This window comes from Ctenopharyngodon idella, chromosome 9 (assembly GCF_019924925.1).
Source record: "Ctenopharyngodon idella isolate HZGC_01 chromosome 9, HZGC01, whole genome shotgun sequence".
In the NCBI taxonomy this organism is placed as follows: domain Eukaryota; kingdom Metazoa; phylum Chordata; class Actinopteri; order Cypriniformes; family Xenocyprididae; genus Ctenopharyngodon; species Ctenopharyngodon idella.
The window spans coordinates 17,060,774-17,081,818 of record NC_067228.1 but is presented as its reverse complement, the minus strand read 5'-3'; the positions used below and the strand labels follow the sequence as shown (position 1 = coordinate 17,081,818).

Genomic DNA, 21,045 nt, shown 5'->3' with positions numbered 1-21,045 from the left:
CTTTAATGATTTTTATGAAGTAAACATAAGAACATCTTTTATATTGTTAGTAGAATATTGCAAGACGAACATTCTCTAGGTTTACTTGATTATCATTACATCATTTTATTTGTGTGTGAAAAATCATGTTTAAATATATGTCAAATATGATACAACAGGCTTTTGAGGAATATTCTCAATCATCATTAGATAGCATTGCATAATAGGCCTGTGTTAAAATACAGAGCTTTGATAATGAAACTAAGCATTTAAAATCTAGTAAAAAATCATGGGAAAAATTCTGAATGTTATGATATACTACTGTCATCTCTTAGTAGCACAATATGCGGACTCTGCCAGCATAATCTAACACTGGTTATGACCTACTTTTGAGCATGTTCAGCTGACCAGTGCAGTATGGCTAAACCTTTGAGTGGATAACAGTGTTGGATGTTTAGTGTGAACAGAGCAAAACTGACTGATTTGAACATGTATTATTTGATTTATTCAGGTCTGTGCACATATATATATATATATATATATATATATATATATATATATATATATATATATATATATATATGTTATAAGTCAAATTACCTGCTGCTCAAAGTGTTCTAGTAACTCTTAATAAACAGACATATCATGAGTTGCAAGAGCAAGACTTCTCTGATTTACATGTGCAGTTATTTGTAAACACAAACAGTGTTTAAAGTCAGGCACATCTACACAGTATATAATTAAATCAATAGTGTTACAATAAAGGTTGAATTATGTTTAGTATGTCTCATTTATTGGTTGAATATTTTAGAAAATATTTGTTTCTGTAATGTATTTTTATTTCTGAATAATATTTCTGTTTAATTGCTATACCTATTGTATTTATTAAATGTTATATTCTATTTTCCAAAAGGTGGCAAATCCACCTTCTTAAATGTACAGTATTTAACCCAGATGATTTCTACAAATATGCCCACCCAGAGACCTGAAAATGATAGTGACATGTAAATGGTGACACCCTTTTTTGAACTCATCTCCATGTAGTTATCTGTATAAAACATACTGTACAGTCCTGTCTGTGGGGGCAGCATGAATACAGATAAACAGGTTCCAGAGCCTGAAACCAAAAAGCAACCTTATAACACAGTTTAATTACAGTCATTTTAAAGTGGGCTGATTTATACATTCTAAATATTGACCTCTGCTCATTTAACACCAATTTTATAGCCTACTTCAATAGTATACTATTTTGGAGAGCATGTAAAGTACATGTTCTCCAAAATAGTATACTATTGAAGTAGGCTATAAAATCCATATTTTTGAGGCAATTGGTGTTAAATGAGCAGAGGTCAATATTTAGAATGTATAAATCAGCTTCTAGCACTTCAGGCTAGAGTTCTGTTAAACTAAATGTTTTTACTCAAAGGACAAAATAATAATAATAATTGTATATATATATATATATATATATATATATATATATATATACACACCATTAAACTTTTGATAAATTATCTGTACTTAACCAGGCCTACAATTCCTCAGTACATTTTACACCTCTACCTAATAATGATAAAAAAATAAATAGAATAGCAGTTATGTAACAGTGCAATGGGGAAGTGGTATTAATGCAAATATCGTTAGAAAGTGATACGAAAGTGGTAATTAAACTTGGAAATACTGATAACAGGTTATTATCTTGGAAATACTGATAACAGCTATTAGTCTTTGACTGTTTTGATAAAGATTTATAAGATACTTTATAGGTATTAACCTTTTTATTCGTGAGTTTCTCTTTATTATTTACATGTATTCCTACGCACGCTCCACCTTCAGACGCAGTGGGTGGGGTCCAGTGAAATGAACCAATAATAAAATTGTAAGTCGGGTACTGTAGTGCTCTGCCCAATCAGAATTTAGTGTAGGCGTGTCTTCCGTACCACGCTCCTCTGAGGTCACGCGCATTACTGTCCAATCGGATTTCCCGTGGCGTAGACACCGCCAAGCTCAGTTTTACAGACCCAGAGAGGGAGCAGTTTCTACTGTGTGCGTTCCTATTCATTCAGCGCTAGACAGTTGAAGGCGGATGCAACCGACCGTAAGTGAGTCCGGGGTGGGGGCCTGGGGTCCACGTAGACAGCTTTGACCTCTATTTTCTGTATCTATAATTCATCATAGCTTAAAGGAGCTGCCATTTATCTGCGTTTGAAAATGATGAGATAATTTGGCATGAAATTACTGCGTCTGCCAGCCAAACCGGCCAGTCACCTCAGCGTGTATCTTTATGTAATTATACATAATGGAATCCATGACCGTTAGTCTATTAACCGTCAGTCCGGAATAATTATCACTTATGTAAAAGATTGAAACTGTCTGTCTCATATGGCTTGTGTTAGCCAACAAGCTAACCCATGTCAAGTGCTTCTGTCAGTGCAGTGCAATGGGAAATCCGCACTGATCTTTAGTGATGGCTGGCCATTGCACGAAAAAGCACTGGTATACAACACTGGACGTGTAGTAAACAATAGTATGCAGATCCAAGGTTGATTATACTAAAGCAGCTGGGATGACCTCGATTTGAGTGGAAGTTAGCCTACTAGCTTCGCCTGGTCGCTAGCTTAAGAGCTTTATCCTATATTCGCTCTAAAGCTTTTTTGAAATACTTTTGCAAAATAAAACGGTTGTTGTTGTTGTTTGTGCATAACCGTGAGGGGTGTATGAACTAGATTATAAGTCGTTTAGGTCGTCATAAGGACCTGTCACTTCAGCTAGCAAGCTATTAAAGCATCACTGCATGTTGGCTTTGCTTTAGCTTCCATGTAAAATGGCTGCCAGGCATTAAACCAAAACCATCCTGCTTGTTAAATTAGTTCTGATGAGTTAGTAAACACTTATGCCCCATTTTGCTCGATTATTTTCCACTTTTGAAGGGTTTTCAGTCGTCTACGCTCATGCTGTGGTGAACCAATGAATTCTGTTACCCTCCAGCAGTATAGTGTTATGACTGTCAGCTGTGTTGCTACATTTAAAGAGATCGTTTTTATATATTGTGCCTAAAGTAAATTACAGAAACTACGTGTAAAACATATCGATCATTTCAGTTCCTTTTTGAAATCATGCATGATGATTTTACAGTTGCCATGCGTCTTTTATGTGCATGCTTCTGACGTCCGCATCCATTTTGGGTTTCGTGAATGTGCCATGATCTTACAATCAAACATCTCTCATGTGCAAGCTCGTTACAAAAGCACGATCATTCACTGCACATGATATTTTTATTTTTCTTATTATTTGATTTATCTTTGTTTCCTGTTTGAGAGATGGGCTTCAGACCTCCTCTTCCTCTGTCCTCTTGCTAACTGGCTATGCCAACAAAAACAGCACCTAAGAAGGCAAAGGGCTTCAGGACTGTAAGTTCAGAGGAAAGTTTACACACTTCATTTCCAGATGGCCATTTAAGTCCGATCCGTTCGCAAAACGGTACGAGCACATGCACAATACCCGACCTGATCGCATTTAAACAGGAGGGGCGCGTTTTGATCACATTTAGAACTGGGTTTCAGTCCAAAACGTGTTTGAAAGGCAGCTAGCTAACTGGGCTAACACGCTTTATTATAGTACATACTGCTCCGATTGTGCATTATGTTTGAAGCGGAAAATATAAAATAAAACTATTCATCATTCTGCGTTATGTGTTTACATGCTTTTTATAACTTAGGACATTGGCCATGAATATTTTCTATATTTTAGGGCCCATTGCTTTTGCTAAAAAGTTACTCAGAACGACAGGAACTGTTGCATATAAATGATCTAAAAAATATTGCATGCGGTTTTTGAGTGCACATGTTGAAGTTTTGATGTTAAAGAGATGAAAAGATTCGTCGAGGTCTTTGTCTGGTAATATAAGCTGCATGAGTGCTGTGGAAGCAAATCGGCGGGCCTCGTTTTCATCACCTATGGTTGTGTCTCAAAACCTAGTGAGCTTCCTACCTAGACTGCATTTTAAATAAGCAAACTTAAACACCTTTAAGTGAATTGAGTGACGAAGAACCCAACTGTCTTTGCATTCACACTGTCCCTGGGCTTGAAAGTGAGCTCGAGTCTTATTTTAGTCCACTTTACCTGTGACGGAGTGTCAGTCCATTTCTCATTCACACTAGCAAGAGTGCTGTTGTGCTGAGTATAATCATAATATATCAGATGATATTTAGTACTACAGCATTACTGCAAGTATGATGTTGCTTTTTATACAACAATTCAATAAACAAGTCATTAATATTGAGTAACTTGAGTTTTAGACAAAAATGGGCAGCTTGTTGTAAGAATCCAAAGCATCGAGCTTTGAATGTTTTAGTAATCTTTTACTGATAATCATCATCCAGTAAAACATACAGAGTGCCAATGCCTCAAGTTTAATTTTTTTGCATCATTTATTGTGAACATTCAGCATTTTGGATGAATGCTTGCTCGCAGAGGGTTTAGGCATGAAGGCAAATCTGAGGCCTACTGTAGAAACCAGCCACTTCTGTTCATAGATCAGGAGGATGTTGCAAATGAAAACTTTCCTCATTAGTCACTTTTTCTATGAGAAACAAAGATTTGTGTTGTAACCTAGGTTACAGTCTTCAAGTGTCGTCGGTTCTTTTGCCAAACCAGTTTTCGATTCTGTTGCAGAGACGTTTTGTTGTGGAAATTTGGCTCAGGTTTTTCAGCTAGACCAAGCATCTATTCCTCAGCCCCAGGGATCATGGCCAAAGATGTGAGTATTCTCTAGCTCTATTAGATTAGCTCTATTAGTAATCGACTGAAAATAGTGTAAGTCAATGAGTTTGATGGTCATCTTGTTCTCTACAGGCTGGTCTGATTGAGGCCAATGGGGAGCTGAAGGTTTTCATCGATCAGAACTTGAGCCCTGGCAAAGGTAAGAGGAACATTAGGAGTTTCTGAAGATAATAGTGCACTTCATCAGCAGCTAATTTTCTTCAAGGTCGTTAGACCTTACAGTGATGCTTTACCAAAACCCAGACACCTGCTTGACCTTATATAGCACTGCATTAAGATGTCTTCTCTGTATACTACGCCTGCAGGTGTGCTGTCTTTAGTAACGGTGCATCCTCAGTCAGTGACTGTTGGAAAACAGCTTTTGCCAAAAACACTGGGCCCTTCCAACGTGAACATCGCACCACATATGGTAAGATTTAAATGGAGTTTGGTTGCATAAATGCTAAAACGTATAGATCACATGGGCTGCATTTACACTGCAGGTCGTGATGCCCAGTTCTGATTTGTTGACTATATCTGATTTTTTATTTTTTTTTGACAACCAGCTTACATCTTTTAAAAGTGACCCATATCCGATATCTGCATTTACACTGTACACTTGGCGAAACATCCCAAGGTAGACGTACTGAGCCGAAAAAGAAAGTAAAAATGGCATGATTTTCAAATGCAAACAAAATGATAATACAAGCTTTTGCTGTATGCACCATCTTTAAAGGTCAGCAAAACGTTGGTCTCTAAAGGCAGAGAAAAAAAAGAGGAAAGCCCTTATTGCAGCCTGGGCATTGAAAAGAGTCATGTGTTTTTTCGTGGTTGGTTCATTCGCCACCGTCGCCTTTTCAATGACATATGACTCGCATTGATGGGAATTTCCGATATTTCTGCTTACATTCTGCTTACATTCTGCTTACATGGCAGATGCAAATATCTGAGAATATTGGAATCCATATGTTTTTTTTTTTTTTTTTTTTTTTTTTTTTTTTGCTGCTTACGTTCGTGTGTCATATCCGATCTGTGCCACATGGGAGGAAAAAAATCGGAATTGGGTCACATGAACCATGCGGCCATTAGCATTATTCACATCACATGCAATTCCAGTTTGTTTTTCAGGTTTGTTCTCCTGTCTGTCAGCACTGTTATTTAACCAGTGCTTTAATCTGTTAAATCAGATGTTTGTTCAGGCATTGTGGACAATTTCTGGTTTATCAGTTGCTATAGTAATGCCAAGTGCAGGACTCAAAAATAGTTGAAATACATGTATTTCATGTAATGCATTTCAGTTTTTCACTTGCCTTTTTAATATTTTCACTGGTCCCACCACAAAAAAATAGCACTATACACTATTGTTCAAAAGTTTGGGGACAGTAAGATTTTTTTTTTTAATGTTTTTGAAAGAAGTCTCTCATGCTACCAAAGCTGCATTTATTTGATCAAAAATACATTAAAAACAATACTAATTTTAAATATTATTACAATTTAAAGTAACTGTTTTGTAATTTAATATATTTTAAAAAGTACTTCATTCCTGTGATGGCAATGCTGAATTTTCAGCATCATTACTCCAGTCTTCAGTGTCACATAATCCTTCAGAAATCTTTCTGATATGCTGATTTGGTGCTCAAGAAACGTTTCTTATTATCAGACAGTGTTGAAAACATCTGTGCTTCTTAAAAGGTTGGTTCACCCAAAAATAAATATTCTGTCATCATTTACTCACCCTCATGTCATTCCTAACCCGTAAGACTTTTATCTTTGAAACACATATAGAGAGATTTCTGTCCCTCCGTTGATAGCTATGCAACTACCACTTTGACGCTTTAAAAAGTTCATAAAAAGATCAAAAACTAATCCATATGAATTGAGTGGTTTAGTCCACATTTTCTGAAGAGACACAATCACTTTATATGATGAACAGATTTCATTTAATTTTATTCACATATAAACATAATATTCATCAACTCACACATCAGTTATGGTAAACAGAAGCCCAAGCATGTTTACTTGATGTGCAAGAACCAATGAGGTTCATTCTCTTGTGTTACGCAGCACGTTTGAGCTTCCGCAAGAACCAATGAGGTTTGTTCTCGCGTGTCTAGCAGGTTCGATTTAGCTTCTGTTTATGTTAGCTGATCAATGTTTATATGTGAATAAAAGCCTAAATTCAATCTGTTCATCATATAAAGTGATCAAGTTTCTTCAGAGAATTTGGACTAAACCGCTCAATTCATATGGATTAGTTTTACAATCTCTTTATGAACTTTTGTCAATGGAGGGACAGAAATCTCTCAGATTTCATCGAAACGTCTTCATTTGTGTTCCAAAGATGAAAAGTCTTATGGGCTTGGAACGACATGAGGGTGAGTAAATGATGACAGAATCTTCATTTTTGAGTCAACTATCCCTTTAAAATTTTTCTGGAAACTATCATTTTTTCCCCCCAGGATTCTTTGATAAATCTAAAGTTCAAATGAACAGCTCATTATAAATGTCTTTACTGCCAATTTTGATCAATTTAACATGTCCTTGCAGAATAAAAGTATTAATTTCTTTCCAAAAAAAAAAATCATCCTGACCCCAAAGGCTCTTAAAATTATACTCTAATATATAGCAGTATATATTTTTTCATTACAACATTTTCGTTGCAGAATAGCCCTTTTACACCTATAATGTTGTTCTATGACAGCTTTAACCATCATTAATAGCAATTGAGCAGAACATTGCTGATTTAATATTCCATCAATTTAATTCCATCACTTAACTATCATAATTCATTCTTGCAGTTTCAACAAAGCAAGGCATAAAACCCATATATAATACAATCAACAAATGTAAGAGCATTGAAACTAAAGAACTCAAGCATTTGCAAAATAGGGCGAGTTGCACTTTCGTCAGCTGGCACGAAACTCTCACTTTGGGCCCAGGCATTTTTATTTTTGAGCCTTGCAAGTGACTTTCGTTTACAACAACTAAAAGTAGCTAGGCGTCAGTATGGGAAGAGCTAATGGAAAAATGGAAATGTTGCCATTGCCCGTTTAGTGTTTTACACATAGCTAGAGTCTCAGGATGCCGAACACTCACTATCTCCTGAATGAAGAAAGAGAATTATTTGAATTCTAATATGACAGTTCAGGCTGAAACAGATTTCCAAGAATGGTTATGTTTAGATTACAGTTTTATTAATCCAGATGGAGCAATTCACAGAAATTATTAAAGGAGTGAGGTATCTCCTTCTTAGGGATGGGATCAGTTGTGGAATATACCATGTACTGTCTGAGCCTGAAGCTTTGGAGTTTTCAGCTGCTTTAATATATCAAGGAAGGGATGCAGCTTTTAATTGCTGGACAGAATCAGGGTTTGACGGGTGTCCTCCATTGTCAGAGACTGAAACCGGCTTCGAATGACAACTAAGAAATGGAATGAACTCATTTAGAAAAGAGGAATCATTGGCTCCTTTAACTGATGCTTGCTGTTTAGCCACCTGCATATTCACAGCTGCTGTTTTGTTAATTCCTTGCCATATGTCAGTGAGAATAGGAACAGTGTCATTTATGTGTAACCAGCATAAAAAAGAAACACATAAGCTTGCATTTGTCTAGTTGAATGTTTACCTTCCTTAACATCAATGTTAATAACTTTTTTTTAGTTTAGATTTCATCTGTTTAAATATAATACTTCAATATGCAGCATCATTTACTCTTTTTATTGTGTTTGCCGTATTATCTTCTAACCTCATTGTCTCTCTATTACAGGTCATCAGCACACCTCAGAGGCCCAGTGGCTCCAATGTGATCCTAATGAACAGCCCACACACACCCAGCTCTCAGTTTATCACCCAGAGTCAACCATCGGAAGCCTCTCCGTGGTCCTCAGGGTAAGTCAGCAGACTACTTTATAACGTAATTACATTTCTCTTTCAGAAATAGATCCAGTGGAACCAGGTGCTTTTCTGTCCTTAGCCACGTTTCCACTGTCGGTCAAAAGCAGGCGTGTTAATGCGTGCCAGGGCCAGTCGTGTTTCCACTGTCATTTCCGGAGCTTGATCGGACCACGTCTGGGCTTCTTTGGGGCCAACGGCCAGGGGGTTTTAGCCCGCCGAATACTCTGGTCCAATGCGGGCCAACTGGGGCTTGAGGAGTGGTCACGAGCAAAGGTGGAGTTTACCCTAGTTAGGAAAGGGTCAACACCCCTGCTAATATCCTGTTTCATACCAGCTAACCTCAACATTTAAGGCATTTAAAACAATTTTCAGCTAAACTCCCTTTCAGACAGCAGCAAATGTTTGAAATGACTTCCAGTTGCGATCTGATGGGGGTTCTGGTCACCGTGTGAGGCAGAAATATATATATATATATATATATATATGCGATAATTACACAGGTTTATGGAAAATACCAGAGAATGCTTGAGGAAGGTAGACAACTCACATAAGATTTTACAATTGTGTATTTATTTAGTTTCATGTTTCATCTGTCTCTTCCCTGTGCCTTTGTTGATACCGGACTAACACATCTGCATATGTCATAAATTACATGCACTCCGGTTAACTTGTATAACTCATAACTCCTGTTTTCTTCTCGTGAGCTCCCACTGTTTTTCTGGCTGGAAGGATTACAGTATAGTGAGATGAGAGAGATTGCTAAAACGTTCTCAGCATAATTTAGTGGAAAATTAATAGAAATGCTCACTCTTTCTAAAGAAATGTGATGTAAACATATGATATTTTGTTAATATTTTTATAAATGTGTAAGCCTTTGGACTTAAAAGCATTATTGGAGTTGTTCTGTGTATTCCTGTGATCACAAATAAATGGAAGCAGGTGCAACTGAATAGTGTTCTCTTTTTATGTGAAACGGTAAATACCAGTTTGATTCAGCAGGATTGATGTGCACTCCTGACATAAATTAATACATTACTGTAACTTTTTTTTTTTTTTTTTTTTTAAAAACATTGGTCAAATATCAATGCTGGAGTCTTAAGTCTTTAAGTAAAGACCAAACATTCGCTTCTGTCATGCTCATTTTGCAGTCTAGCTAGTTTTCAGTCAGCTGGTGAAATGGTGAGGTATGGAGGTGTGTTAAGGGCGAGTTTTAGGGTAGCAGTACAGGGCTATTGGTCTGACAGTGGAAACGCAACTTGACTTTGACCTCAAGGTTCGAGGCTTTTGGCCCCGGACCTTGGGGCCAAATATTTGTGTACTATCATGAAATAATTTGTGTTTTTTTTTGGCTTTTTCTTCAGGAAGAGGGGTAAGAAGGGGGAGAAGAATGGGAAAGGCCTCAGACATTTCTCCATGAAGGTTTGTGAGAAGGTCCAGCGGAAGGGTGTCACAACCTACAATGAGGTTGCTGATGAGCTTGTGGCTGAGTTCAGCTCTGGTGATAATCATATCTCCCCTAATGATGCGGTAAGCCTCTTCTTGTGGCCAGACGTTGATCCTGTGTTTGTTGAGTGCAGAAGAAGTGCAGCTTTTTAAACTGATTAAAGAGTTGCTTTTTTACGTATATTTCATAATGAATAGTGCTTCACTTTCTTTGTTTGTCCTTTATCAGCATGTGTATGACCAGAAGAACATTCGACGGCGTGTGTACGATGCGCTCAATGTGCTGATGGCCATGAACATCATCTCCAAAGAAAAAAAGGAGATCAAATGGATTGGCCTGCCCACAAACTCTGCTCAGGAGTGCCAGAACCTGGAGGTGGGTGTACTAGTCTTTTATTTCACTAAAGTTTTTGAGATTTCCTATTAGACAATTAGTAGGGCAACTAGTTAAAACTGTTGTGTTTCTTAAGGTGGAGAGGCAAAGGCGTTTGGAGAGAATCAAACAAAAACAGTCGCAACTTCAAGAACTCATTTTACAGGTCAGAAGTTGCTCTTTTGTTTTTGTAAGATTTTTTTTTTTTTTTTTTTTTTGTTAATGATGAACGTTTGAAAATGTATTTTTTCAATTGCAGCAAATTGCCTTCAAGAACCTTGTACAGCGGAACCGCCAGAGAGAACAACAGACGAAAAGACCCCCACCTGCCAACTCGGTCATTCACCTGCCATTTATCATCGTCAACACCAGCAAGAAAACAGTCATTGACTGCAGCATCTCCAATGACAAGTATGATATCAAAAGCCAAACCATCTAGGCTGTTGGTGGCATGGTTCAAATATCAAAGATCTTCACTTCACACACATTACTTCCATTTGTTGTCAGGTTTGAGTACCTCTTCAACTTTGATAGTATGTTTGAGATTCATGATGACATTGAGGTATTGAAGCGCATGGGCATGGCTTGTGGTCTAGAGGTGGGTAAGTGCTCTGCTGAGGACCTGAAGACTGCCAGGAGCTTGGTGCCCAAAGCACTGGAGCCCTATGTCACAGGTTAGTGCCAGTTGGCCACCACATCAAAGTATATATGTGATCAAAAGATAAAAATTTTAATTTGATGGTTACGTTTTGAATGCAGAAATGGCACAAGGGCCTATCAGTAATGTCTACATGACAGGGGCTTTGTCTGCTAACGGAGGACGCTATCATGTTGGGAGGTGAGTTTCTGTTGTGCACCTTTCAGTTGTTCATTAATAAAATGGATGGAAGTAAGAAACAGGAGTAGCTATTGAATCAGGTTACACTATGAAAGTTTTCAGTCATTCACTACCATTCAAAACTTTGGGGTCAGTAAGATTTTCTTTTTCTTTTTTTTTTTCATTTTGAAATTGATCATAAGTGACAGTAAAGACTTTCACATTATGAAAGATATCTATTTGAAATGTATGCTGTTCTTTTAAACTTTTATTCATCAAAGAATTCTGGAAAAATGTATCAAAGTTTCTATTGTTTTCAACTGTGATTTATAAAAATGTTTCCTGAACACCAAATCAGCATATTAGAATTCTGAAGGATCATGTGACATTAAAGACTACAGTAATGGCTGCTTAAAATTCAGCTTTGCCATTACAGGAATAAATTTAGTTTTTAAAATATATTAAAAATAGAAAAGTTATTTTAAACTGTAAAAATATTTCACAATATTACTGTTTTTACTGTACTTTTGATCAAATAAATGCAGCCTCAGTGAGCAGAAGAGACTTATTTCAAAGTTATTTTAAAAGTTTTACTAACCCCAAACTTTTAAAAGATCTCACTAACCCAAAACTTTTGAATGGTAGTATACCTGTACAATACAGTGACGACTACGCACTATTTAACCTTAGGCCATAACCTGGGCTGCTTTGACAATCCTTCAAAGCAAGTTAAGTTGAAATAAATTGATGTTTTGATAGAGATGATGATAAATATAGTTCTGATAGTACTTTTGATTGTCTGGTTAATTTACAGTGAGGGGAAAGGGTGGTAATACCACTCTTATAACCTTTTGAGTTTCATATTTTACAATCTCAAGGTTCACTGATCTGGAATTTTATTTTTATTTTAAAATTGTATTTAATTCCAAACATACAAATGCTGTTTTTTTTTTTTTTTGTTTTTTTTTTTTTTTTTTTCATGTAGTTTCAAAACTATGATTTTTGTCCCCCAAAAGATGAAGGCAGAATATTCATGTTGCTCTTTTTTTTTTTTTTTTTTTTTTTTTTCATACAACACTAGTGAACTGAGGCGGACAAAAATTCTCCCAAAATTTTAGGGTACCATGAAAGTAGTCCATAATAGTTAATATGCACCATAGTTTTTCTAAGCTATCTGATAACTTTGTAAGGAACAGAGGAGGTGTAGGGGAAGAAATTCAGTGAATAATGGCTTCAAATTGGGCCACAAAGCTATCAAAAGACTTGGAATATAGCAAGCATGCTCTATGGACTCATTTTATGTGGTTTCATTTTTGGAGTTTGACTGTCTGTCTGTCTCTGTTCACTTTCATTATATAGAAAAGAGCAGCAACATTCAGCTAAATTTTTCTTTTATGTTCCAAAAGGAGAAGAATGTCAGTCATACGAGTTTGGATTGACACAAAAATAACAATTTTCATTTTTGGTGGGCTATCTCTTTTAAAGGGGACCTATTATGCAAAATTCTCTTTTATAAGGTGTTTGAACACCGATGTCCGCAGTGTGTGAGAACACCCAGCCTACAATGGTAAAAATCCATTCATTCATTCATTTTTTTATTTTTTTTTAATAATTCCCATAAATCAAAAGCAGTCTCTTCAAACAAGCCGATTCAGATTCTCCCCTACAATGATGTCACTGTAGGGAGAAGCCCCACCCACAGCCTGTGACGATCTGCCCTATTAGCATAGACAGCCCTGAGTGAGAAGCACAGAGTCTGCCATTTCTGTATCCTCGCTGTAGCTGGAGTTGTACAATGTCTATACCAAAGAGGCATTACAAGTGTTGTGTTTTGGGATGTACCAATGCACATAAGAGTCTCCATAGACTGCCAACATCTAAGTCACTGAGAACATCATGGTTGAATTTTGGTAAAGCCAGTCATTTTGTGGTGGGCTACTTCACAAACCAGGGCCTTTTCAACAACTTCGGTTTGAACATATAAGGCTGAACACAGCTACTGACAGTTTCTGACATTTTTTGTGCATTAGATTGTCCTGTTTTGTTGTTGCCGGTGTTCTGGCAATCTGTCCTACACTTGTATGCTGGAGCATGAGGCTCTTGAGGCTCTTGAAGCTCTACCCTCTTCTAGAAAGGGGGCCTGGAGCAGCAGCTCATTTGCATTTAAAGGAACACACAAAAACAGTGCGTTTTTGCTCACCCCCAAAAAGTTGCAATTTTAACATTTTATAAAAAATGTTAAAATGATATCTGTGGGATATTTTGAACTAAAACTTCATATAGACACTCTTGGACATCAGAGACTTACTTTACATCTTGTAAAAAGGGGCATAATAGGTCCCCTTTAAAAGAGTTAGTCTATGTGTCTTGTTTGTGATCATGTTTCTCTTTTGTCTTTTTTTTTTTTTTTTTTTTCTCTGACAGTGACGGTGGGGCAGATGGCACGATGGCCTCGAGTTCTAACGACTCCCACTACAGCGGCTCTCGAGTCGAGACCCCTGTCTCTTACATGGGCGAGGACGATGAGGATGATGATGAATTTGACGAAAATGATGACGAGGACTAAGTCCAGCCCTCATTCAACCTGTCCATCATGCACAAGTTCTTCCAGCTGCCATATCCGAGGATTGATCAACCACATCGTTCTTTTTACTCTTCTGCAACTCACCGTTTCCTTCACTCTTTGTCAGAGAAAGGGCATTGAAGAACACGGGCTTTAATTGGATGAGTTGTTTTCATCCTCGTCTTTCTGAGCTCAGGACAAGCACATCATCCTAGGCTGTGTGCTTTGCCTGCTGGGAATTATAGTTTTCAGCTGAAGGACTTTGCTGAAGTTTAGAGGCGTCAGTTAATTCCCTGTCGCAGTGCTCCTATTGGATGTTATCCGCTCTGTTCTGCGTGACCCTCTGAAACCTTCCCTCCTGAAGAAAACCCCTCTTGCGTACAGCCTTTTGTGCTGTTGAAAAATGTTGTGTGGATCTCTGTGTGAAGTAGTTCTCTTCTGTTTTTGAATGAACTTTTTTGTTTTTGAATGTGCTGGCTTGATTTTGCATTCTGACGATTCGGAGACTAATGAATCGAAGAACCTACAAAGCCGGCTGCTATTTTTTGCCCCATGAAGGGCAGGTCTTTGGATGTGTGGACTCTTTTCGTATGCTGACCTGATGATTTCTTGCAGGCTTTTTTTGTAGAATCTCCTGTGTGTGTTCGGCTCCTTGGCATTCTGCAGAGCGCTACTTTTTTGGAGGACTCTGAGAAGTCAGTCTTTTTGTGTTTTGTTTGTTTTCTTTTGGTTTCGGAACTTCATAGGCCAACCTGTCCTAGAGACACCGGAGAAACTTCAGTACCTTAAAGCAGTTATAGGAATATAAAAATGCTTTGATTTTTAACCACATGATATCAAGATTCGTTTCTCTGTAATACCTTGAAGCGTGTATGATTATTGTTGTGTATTAAAAAGATATGGTCTTTAGGTCTCTCTGGACTTCCCTTTGAAAATTTCCTTTAAAAAAAAAAAAAAAAAAAAAAACGGAATCCTTGTACTGACTCCTCAAAGTAACTTTTTTCTGTAATCTAATATAAGTTTCAAATTTAAATATAAAGAATGTTTTAAGAATTCAAACTCGTGTTTATTTGCGACACTAATGTAATACTACTAATTTCAATAAACTTTATTTTATATATGTGCCTAGTGTGACTAGATTTGCATTCAGGAAGTTGACATGGCATAACATTTTCTAATTCTTTGCTGTTTATATGACCTCATAGTATTTGTACTTTTTTTTTTTTTTGTTTGTTTGTTTGTTTTGTTTTTTATTTGAGAATATTTGTACTTTTAGCATTCACTTGCCACACCACAAAGCTATTGATGTTAACTGTATGACAGAAGGGTCCCTGTGCGATCCAGAGTCAAACCCCCTTCAGGACTCTCCTTCCTCTCATTTCTTTCTTTATTAAGCTGTTTGCAAAGGCTGTAAACAAGTCATCTTATTCTCTGAATGACATCTGCATGAGCTTGTCTGTTTCAAAGATTTTAGAGAAACCATTTGGGCTTGGTAACTGTTTAGACTAGCCTAATGTTAGCATGTCTTTTTTTTTTTTTTTTTTTTTTCCCTCTCACTCATTCTTTGAGGATGAATCTATTTTGTTAAAATTATTTATTACATCTGGTCATACACACTGATGTTCAAGTTTAGGGTCTGTAAAATTTTTTGAAATAAGTCTCTTATGCTCACCAAGGTTGCATTTGTTAGATCAAAAATACAGTAAAAACAGTAATATTGTGAAATATTACAATTTAAAATTATCTATTTTAATATATTTTAAAATGTAGTTTATTCTTGTAATGGCAAAGCTGAATTTTCAACTTCAGTCTTCAGTGTCACATGATCCTTCAGAAATTGTTCTAATGTGATGTTTTGGTGCTCAAGAAACATTTATCATTATTTGCAATGTTGAAACAGTTGTGCTGATTAATATTTTGGGGTAAACCATGATACTTCTTTCAGGACTCTTTGAATAGAAAGTTTAAGAGAACAGCATTTATTTGAAATAGAAATCTTTTGTAACATAAATAAAGATATTCATTTCTTTCTTTCAATTAAAAAAAAAACCCTTATCACAAACTTTTGAAGGTAGTGTAGGTTTAGGAAGGAGATTAGCATTTTGCACCATGTTGCAAAAAGTATTTTAATAATAACAATGACAGTATAAATGGTGGCTTGCATAATACATATGGGAACAAAACCGCAGCAATAACAGTCTTCAGTCTTTTTGTTTGTTTTTAGACATTAAAAAAAAAAAAAAGTGTTTTCTGTGGAAGCCTGTTTCCAACTTGGACAAATAAATACAACAGATTACAGTGAAAAATCAATTAAAAGTAGAAGAAAATTGTGAGAAATGGTTGCATTATGACATGACCATCTTAGTAGGAGATTGCATTAGTTAAAAAAAAAAATATATATATTTTTTATCTGAAGTGAAAAGGAGCCTTCCATGAACAAAATAATACATGTATCCACTTTTTCATCCCCTTTTTTGAGATCCTGTTTTGTTTTTTTTTGTTTTTGCATTATTGTCATGAATTGTAGCATTCAGTCGTCAATCATTGTAACTTCTCAGATGGCCAACAGGTGGAGCACCTTCCATTCAATATTGGGGCTGCTTGCCTCATTTATTTAATGTATAATCACCCATGTCTTACACATTTCTTGCTATTCACATCATGTTTGTTGGTTTTCTCTCTTCTCCTTCTCCTCTCTCATTTGGGATCACTTTCTTGCAGTGGCCTGGTAGATCCTTACCTCCTCTTGTGGGATCTCTTCCAGCAATGTGACGTTAAAAACTTTTTTGAAGCTTTCAATAAAACGCAGGTCAGACTGGAACCTCACCTGTTGGAAATGAGACATCGAGAGGCAACAGGTCTTACAAAAGAGACCACCTCAGACCTCATAAATTTAACATGTGAGCTAAAGTGAATGGTTATATGAAAAAACTACAGAGCCTGACCTTATTTGCCAACAGTACTGTGGTTCCTGGCTTGCAGAAGTACTGTATGGTGGTCAGTAGATCTTCCAGAAAGTTGTGATGATAGACCACGTCTGCACACAGCACATAGTTGTAATGGTAGACGGAGCTGGGGAAGTTACGTTTCACATCCTTACCCCAGGTCAGAGCCGCCACCTGAGGCGTGTACCTGCAGCGGCCCCGTGTGTTGCGCAAAAGGTTAAAGTTCAGATTTGACAAGACATCGGGCAGATCTGTGGCCGTGACCCAGGCACCTTGATGTGAAAAAATAAGACTTTTGTAAATTAAAATAAATGGCCAAATAAGTAATTTAAAGTCAAATCAATTTGACCTTTCAACCTCTACATCATTGTGCAAATAAATAAAAATGATGTAGTTTACATAAGCCTACCCAGTAAACTTGCCACTATGGACACCAGTCCTGTTCCCGCTCCAAGTTCCAGCACTGCTTTATCCAGCAGATCAACCTTTTCCCGGTTCTTCTCCAAATACCGACAGAGAGCCACAGCCTGTGTGCACACATACATACAAGTGCAAATGCCTACGCAACAAAAACAAAATGGCTTCACACTTGAAATAGTTAACCCAGTGTCATATTCAAATCCCGGGTAAACGGAATCCTGGGGTATCTTGCTGATGTTTCTCAAATAGCCTACATTACGGTAATACTTTAAAATAATTAATGAATAACTAGGCTACACAGGAACAAATAAGTAACGCAGTATTAACATTCTAGTAACTACTAGGCTATTAACTAAGAAACTCTGAGTAACTAATTAGTAAGTAATTGCACTTAGTTGAATGTGGTAGGCTAGTTCACTAAAGGCTAATCGATCCAAAACCTTACAAAAACCACATCGTTTCACACTGAACAAGTTTGGTGGATTATAACCGCAAGTTTCTGCAGGGTTTCTTAACCCCCGGGTAAAAAGTGGTGCTAACCCCGCTTCTAAATTATTCTAAATTACCTGGGATTAAAAGCGGTGTTCAGAATGGTGATAACACGGGCAGTGTAAAAAGATAAAAATATCTGTTCTTACGCCTGGCCAGATGACTGCGCCAAAAGAGTCGAGCGATTCTCGGATGCTGATCTCCTGCCCGCTGAAGAAAAAGGTCTCGTTGCCAAGGGAGTAGAAGAAACTTTGCTCCCAAGCATTGCGCCTGTTCAGTGCCTCCTTCTGCATGTCTTTTCTATCCAGATCCTCTGAAAAAAGCACAAGTAAAAATGTGTCAATGCAATTCGTATTAGTTTGTGTGATCTCGTTTGTTTTTGTAAAATCTGCAATTTCCAGACTCATGGTTAGGTTCATGCTTGTTTTTGTTTTCTTTTTTTTCCTCTAAAAATTGGACATTACCGTGCAAATCACATCATACGAATCAAAAAACTGTAAAATAGTTTCATTACATTTTCTCATGAGATCGGGTTGCAAGTGGAGCAGTCAGGTTTTAGGTGTTTTGTCAAGAGTGTAAGTCTTAGATCTACAAATCCTGTTTGGTAGTAAGATGGTAGTATGTTTTTTTTTTTTTTTTTTTCTAAAAAAATAAAAGAGGTTTTAATAGTCCTGCTAAATTGTATATATACCATAGCAAATTTTATTCACTGATTTTTGGAGCCCACTGTCATATTGCTCCTATATCTCAATTTTGTACTTACCTTCCTCTGTGTTGTTTGGTGGTGGTTTGACGGGGTCTGGTTGCTTCACGATTCCCATTTTCTGCACATTTAGACCTGGCCCTCCTTCTATCTCCATAATGGAATCAAGTCCAAATGCTCAGTACAGCTATCGTGGTGGAAGATTAGTGTTTTTAATTCTTAATAAAATTCTCAATAAAACTTTATCCTTACCAAGCAAGCACCCAAGCAAGCAAAATTCCTTTGGAAATAAATTTAACACTACTAGTATCAGTAACAAACAGCAATGAAAATGAAATCACACACAAACACTTAGAAACACAAAAACAGACCTGACACTTGACAGTTGACATCCTCAGGGCAAATATACTTTTATAAAGAGGCAGCATCCCTCTGCTCCTGAGTTAAATGTGCAGTTAGTTATGAGGGAGAGAGAGAGAGAGAGAGAGAGAGAGGGAGAGAGAGAGAGAGAGTTGCATGCAGCATCAAAGCCATTTAATTCCACAGCTCTGAGTACAATCCTCTCCTCAGGGATCGCTGATCCCTCTCTCTGGTTCCCGAGTTTGTGGAAAACAGAAAGAGATGTAGACAGAGGGGGAAAAAAGATGGCTGTAGATATTTGTGTTTGTCCACATGTTGACTTCATTGGGAGCCAGTTTCCTTAGAAAATCTTATCCATGAAGGCATCTCCCTTTTCCTCACAGCCTGTGCATGGCTCTGGCAGATATACTGTGGCCTATGTGGGAACTTGGAAAGCTGAAACTGAGGTCCAATAGCCTGTAAAAGCACAGATGGTAAATTAAGGATGACAAACATTTTTACTGTGTGCAAGAGTGGGATGACCTAACGGTCAGTTTTAATAGCTGGGATGGAATCAGACTTCAGAAATAACCTGAGACCGGGCTGACTTAGAAAACATGATGATGTCTGAAATACCAAAGTAATAAGCCAAGAAAGGCTTGGGATTTTACTATTGGTAAGGGGTGTTCGTGGTGTGCCTAAAACCCATTTATAAAATGGCGTCAACATTAATATGACAAAGTATTCACAATGTTCAATAAAAGAGTTAAAAAGTAGGCTACACACATCAAAATTATCTCCAACAAGTGCAAGATCAAAACAGAAGATATGAAAATGAGGAAAATCCACACAGTTTAACTATTCCCTTTATTTGTAAAATAAGACAGCAATGTTTCGATCGTTTGAGTGATAATATCAAGTGGTTAACTCAGCATTGTTGTATCAGGGTTGAAACATCTGTACCATCTGAAGCAAATACAAAAGCTTTATTTGTTTAAAGATAGAATGGCTTTCTCATCATTAGTGCAATAAGGTAGTTTTTGGTTATGAAACAACTTTTCTCTAGAGCTTGCACATATATGTGGATATAAGTAGCAAAGAGGCCAGGGAGATGACAAGTATTGATTTCTGACTGAAATGGCTGGAGTGGTTTTGCTTTAGTCACTGCAAATCCTTCACTGACAACCAGTAGCGAAAACACAGCTGCTGAGGTCAAATGGAAAACTGACTCAGCCATGAAGAACAATGTATTGTGTATGCCAAAGTAAGCTTTAACCCCATATCCCAGAGTGTGTGTTGGACAAAGTGAGAGAGAGGGCGTTAATCTTTAGATATTCTGATAATAATATCTATATGAACCATTCTAGAAAATCTTTGGCTTTAAAGATTCTAGTAGATCCTCTCAGCACCTGATCCTCAGCATCCGATCCTCAGCATCCACGTACGGCCATTAAAACCAAACACTCGCAAGTAACCTCAGAAAGATTAATTCTTCCAAAAACAGAAGTTTAATGCATAACTCTTAAGCATAACTGTACTAAAGTTCATTTTTAAAGGTGATGTGTGTAATTTTCTAGTTGGAATTGTTAAAATTTCTCATAGAAGGCATTCGTAGTTTGGTTTCTGAAAAACATGTAAATACACACATACACACCCATATACAGTAGTAACCAATGATGTCTGGAGGGGATTTTTTTTTTTTTTAACGACCCTACAAGTTCAATTAAACCATCAAAAATTAGGTGATATATATATTGTATGACAGCCTAGCCAAAAATTATGTCCACACAGTTTGGCATGTTTCATTGCTTTATCACAATTAAACCAATTGACTTCAAGCACAACTATGCAATATAAATCTTTAACAAATTTTTAATGATATTTGAATAAAGGGTGAAGATGTCAATTTTTCTAGGCCAGACATCACGTTTGCTCACTACTCTCTCTCTCTCTGTGTGTGTGTGTGTGTGTGTGTGTGTGTGTATGAAACATGTTAAAAAAAAAAACATTTAAGAGTCAAGTTATTTTGCAAATCTGTTTGGTAATGCTAGTGACACAGAAATTACACTTTACCTTTAGAACTTCATGCACTAAAGTTTTCATATTTTTAACATTATGACTGTCCCAGGCTCCACCACTGACTTCACAACATATGCGTCTGTCAGACGAAGTGACTCTCTCTTTATCCCATAGATGATGCATAGAAACATAGGAATCCTGGCATTCCTGGACAGATGATGAGATGGAAAACAGCCTGCATGGTAGGCTCATGGTTATGAGAGCTATTAGCGTACAAGCGCCTGGCTAAAGCCTCTGTG

At 37.0% G+C, this 21,045-nt stretch overlaps 2 protein-coding genes across 6 annotated transcripts; one reads left to right on the top strand and one right to left on the bottom strand.

Moving 5' to 3' along the window:
- The first annotated feature begins 1,905 nt into the window (after positions 1 to 1,905).
- On the top strand, positions 1,906 to 14,951 carry tfdp1a (transcription factor Dp-1, a). Of its 4 annotated transcripts, none has more exons than XM_051906143.1 (12): positions 1,906 to 2,077; positions 4,654 to 4,738; positions 4,834 to 4,900; positions 5,067 to 5,170; positions 8,508 to 8,629; positions 9,997 to 10,162; positions 10,308 to 10,454; positions 10,549 to 10,617; positions 10,711 to 10,862; positions 10,959 to 11,125; positions 11,211 to 11,289; positions 13,693 to 14,951. In XM_051906143.1, exons 2-12 carry the CDS (start codon positions 4,727 to 4,729, stop codon positions 13,832 to 13,834), a joined length of 1,227 nt encoding a protein of 408 aa, XP_051762103.1. In that variant the 5' UTR covers positions 1,906 to 2,077; positions 4,654 to 4,726; the 3' UTR covers positions 13,835 to 14,951. The 4 variants fall into 4 exon arrangements, with proteins under 4 accessions (XP_051762103.1, XP_051762104.1, XP_051762102.1 ...); XM_051906144.1 differs by having other exon boundaries at positions 1,926 to 2,081; XM_051906142.1 differs by lacking the exon at positions 1,906 to 2,077 and adding an exon at positions 3,311 to 3,389.
- On the bottom strand, positions 14,751 to 19,144 carry mettl21cb (methyltransferase 21C, AARS1 lysine b). Of its 2 annotated transcripts, XM_051906147.1 has the most exons (5): positions 18,449 to 19,144; positions 17,835 to 17,998; positions 17,186 to 17,303; positions 16,777 to 17,048; positions 14,751 to 16,658 (listed from the first exon to the last, which is right to left on the bottom strand). In XM_051906147.1, the coding sequence occupies exons 1-5, from the start codon at positions 18,543 to 18,545 to the stop codon at positions 16,539 to 16,541; spliced, it is 771 nt and encodes a 256-aa protein (XP_051762107.1). In that variant the 5' UTR covers positions 18,546 to 19,144; the 3' UTR covers positions 14,751 to 16,538. The 2 variants fall into 2 exon arrangements, with proteins under 2 accessions (XP_051762107.1, XP_051762106.1); XM_051906146.1 differs by having other exon boundaries at positions 17,835 to 18,557.
- Positions 19,145 to 21,045: the final 1,901 nt, after the last annotated feature.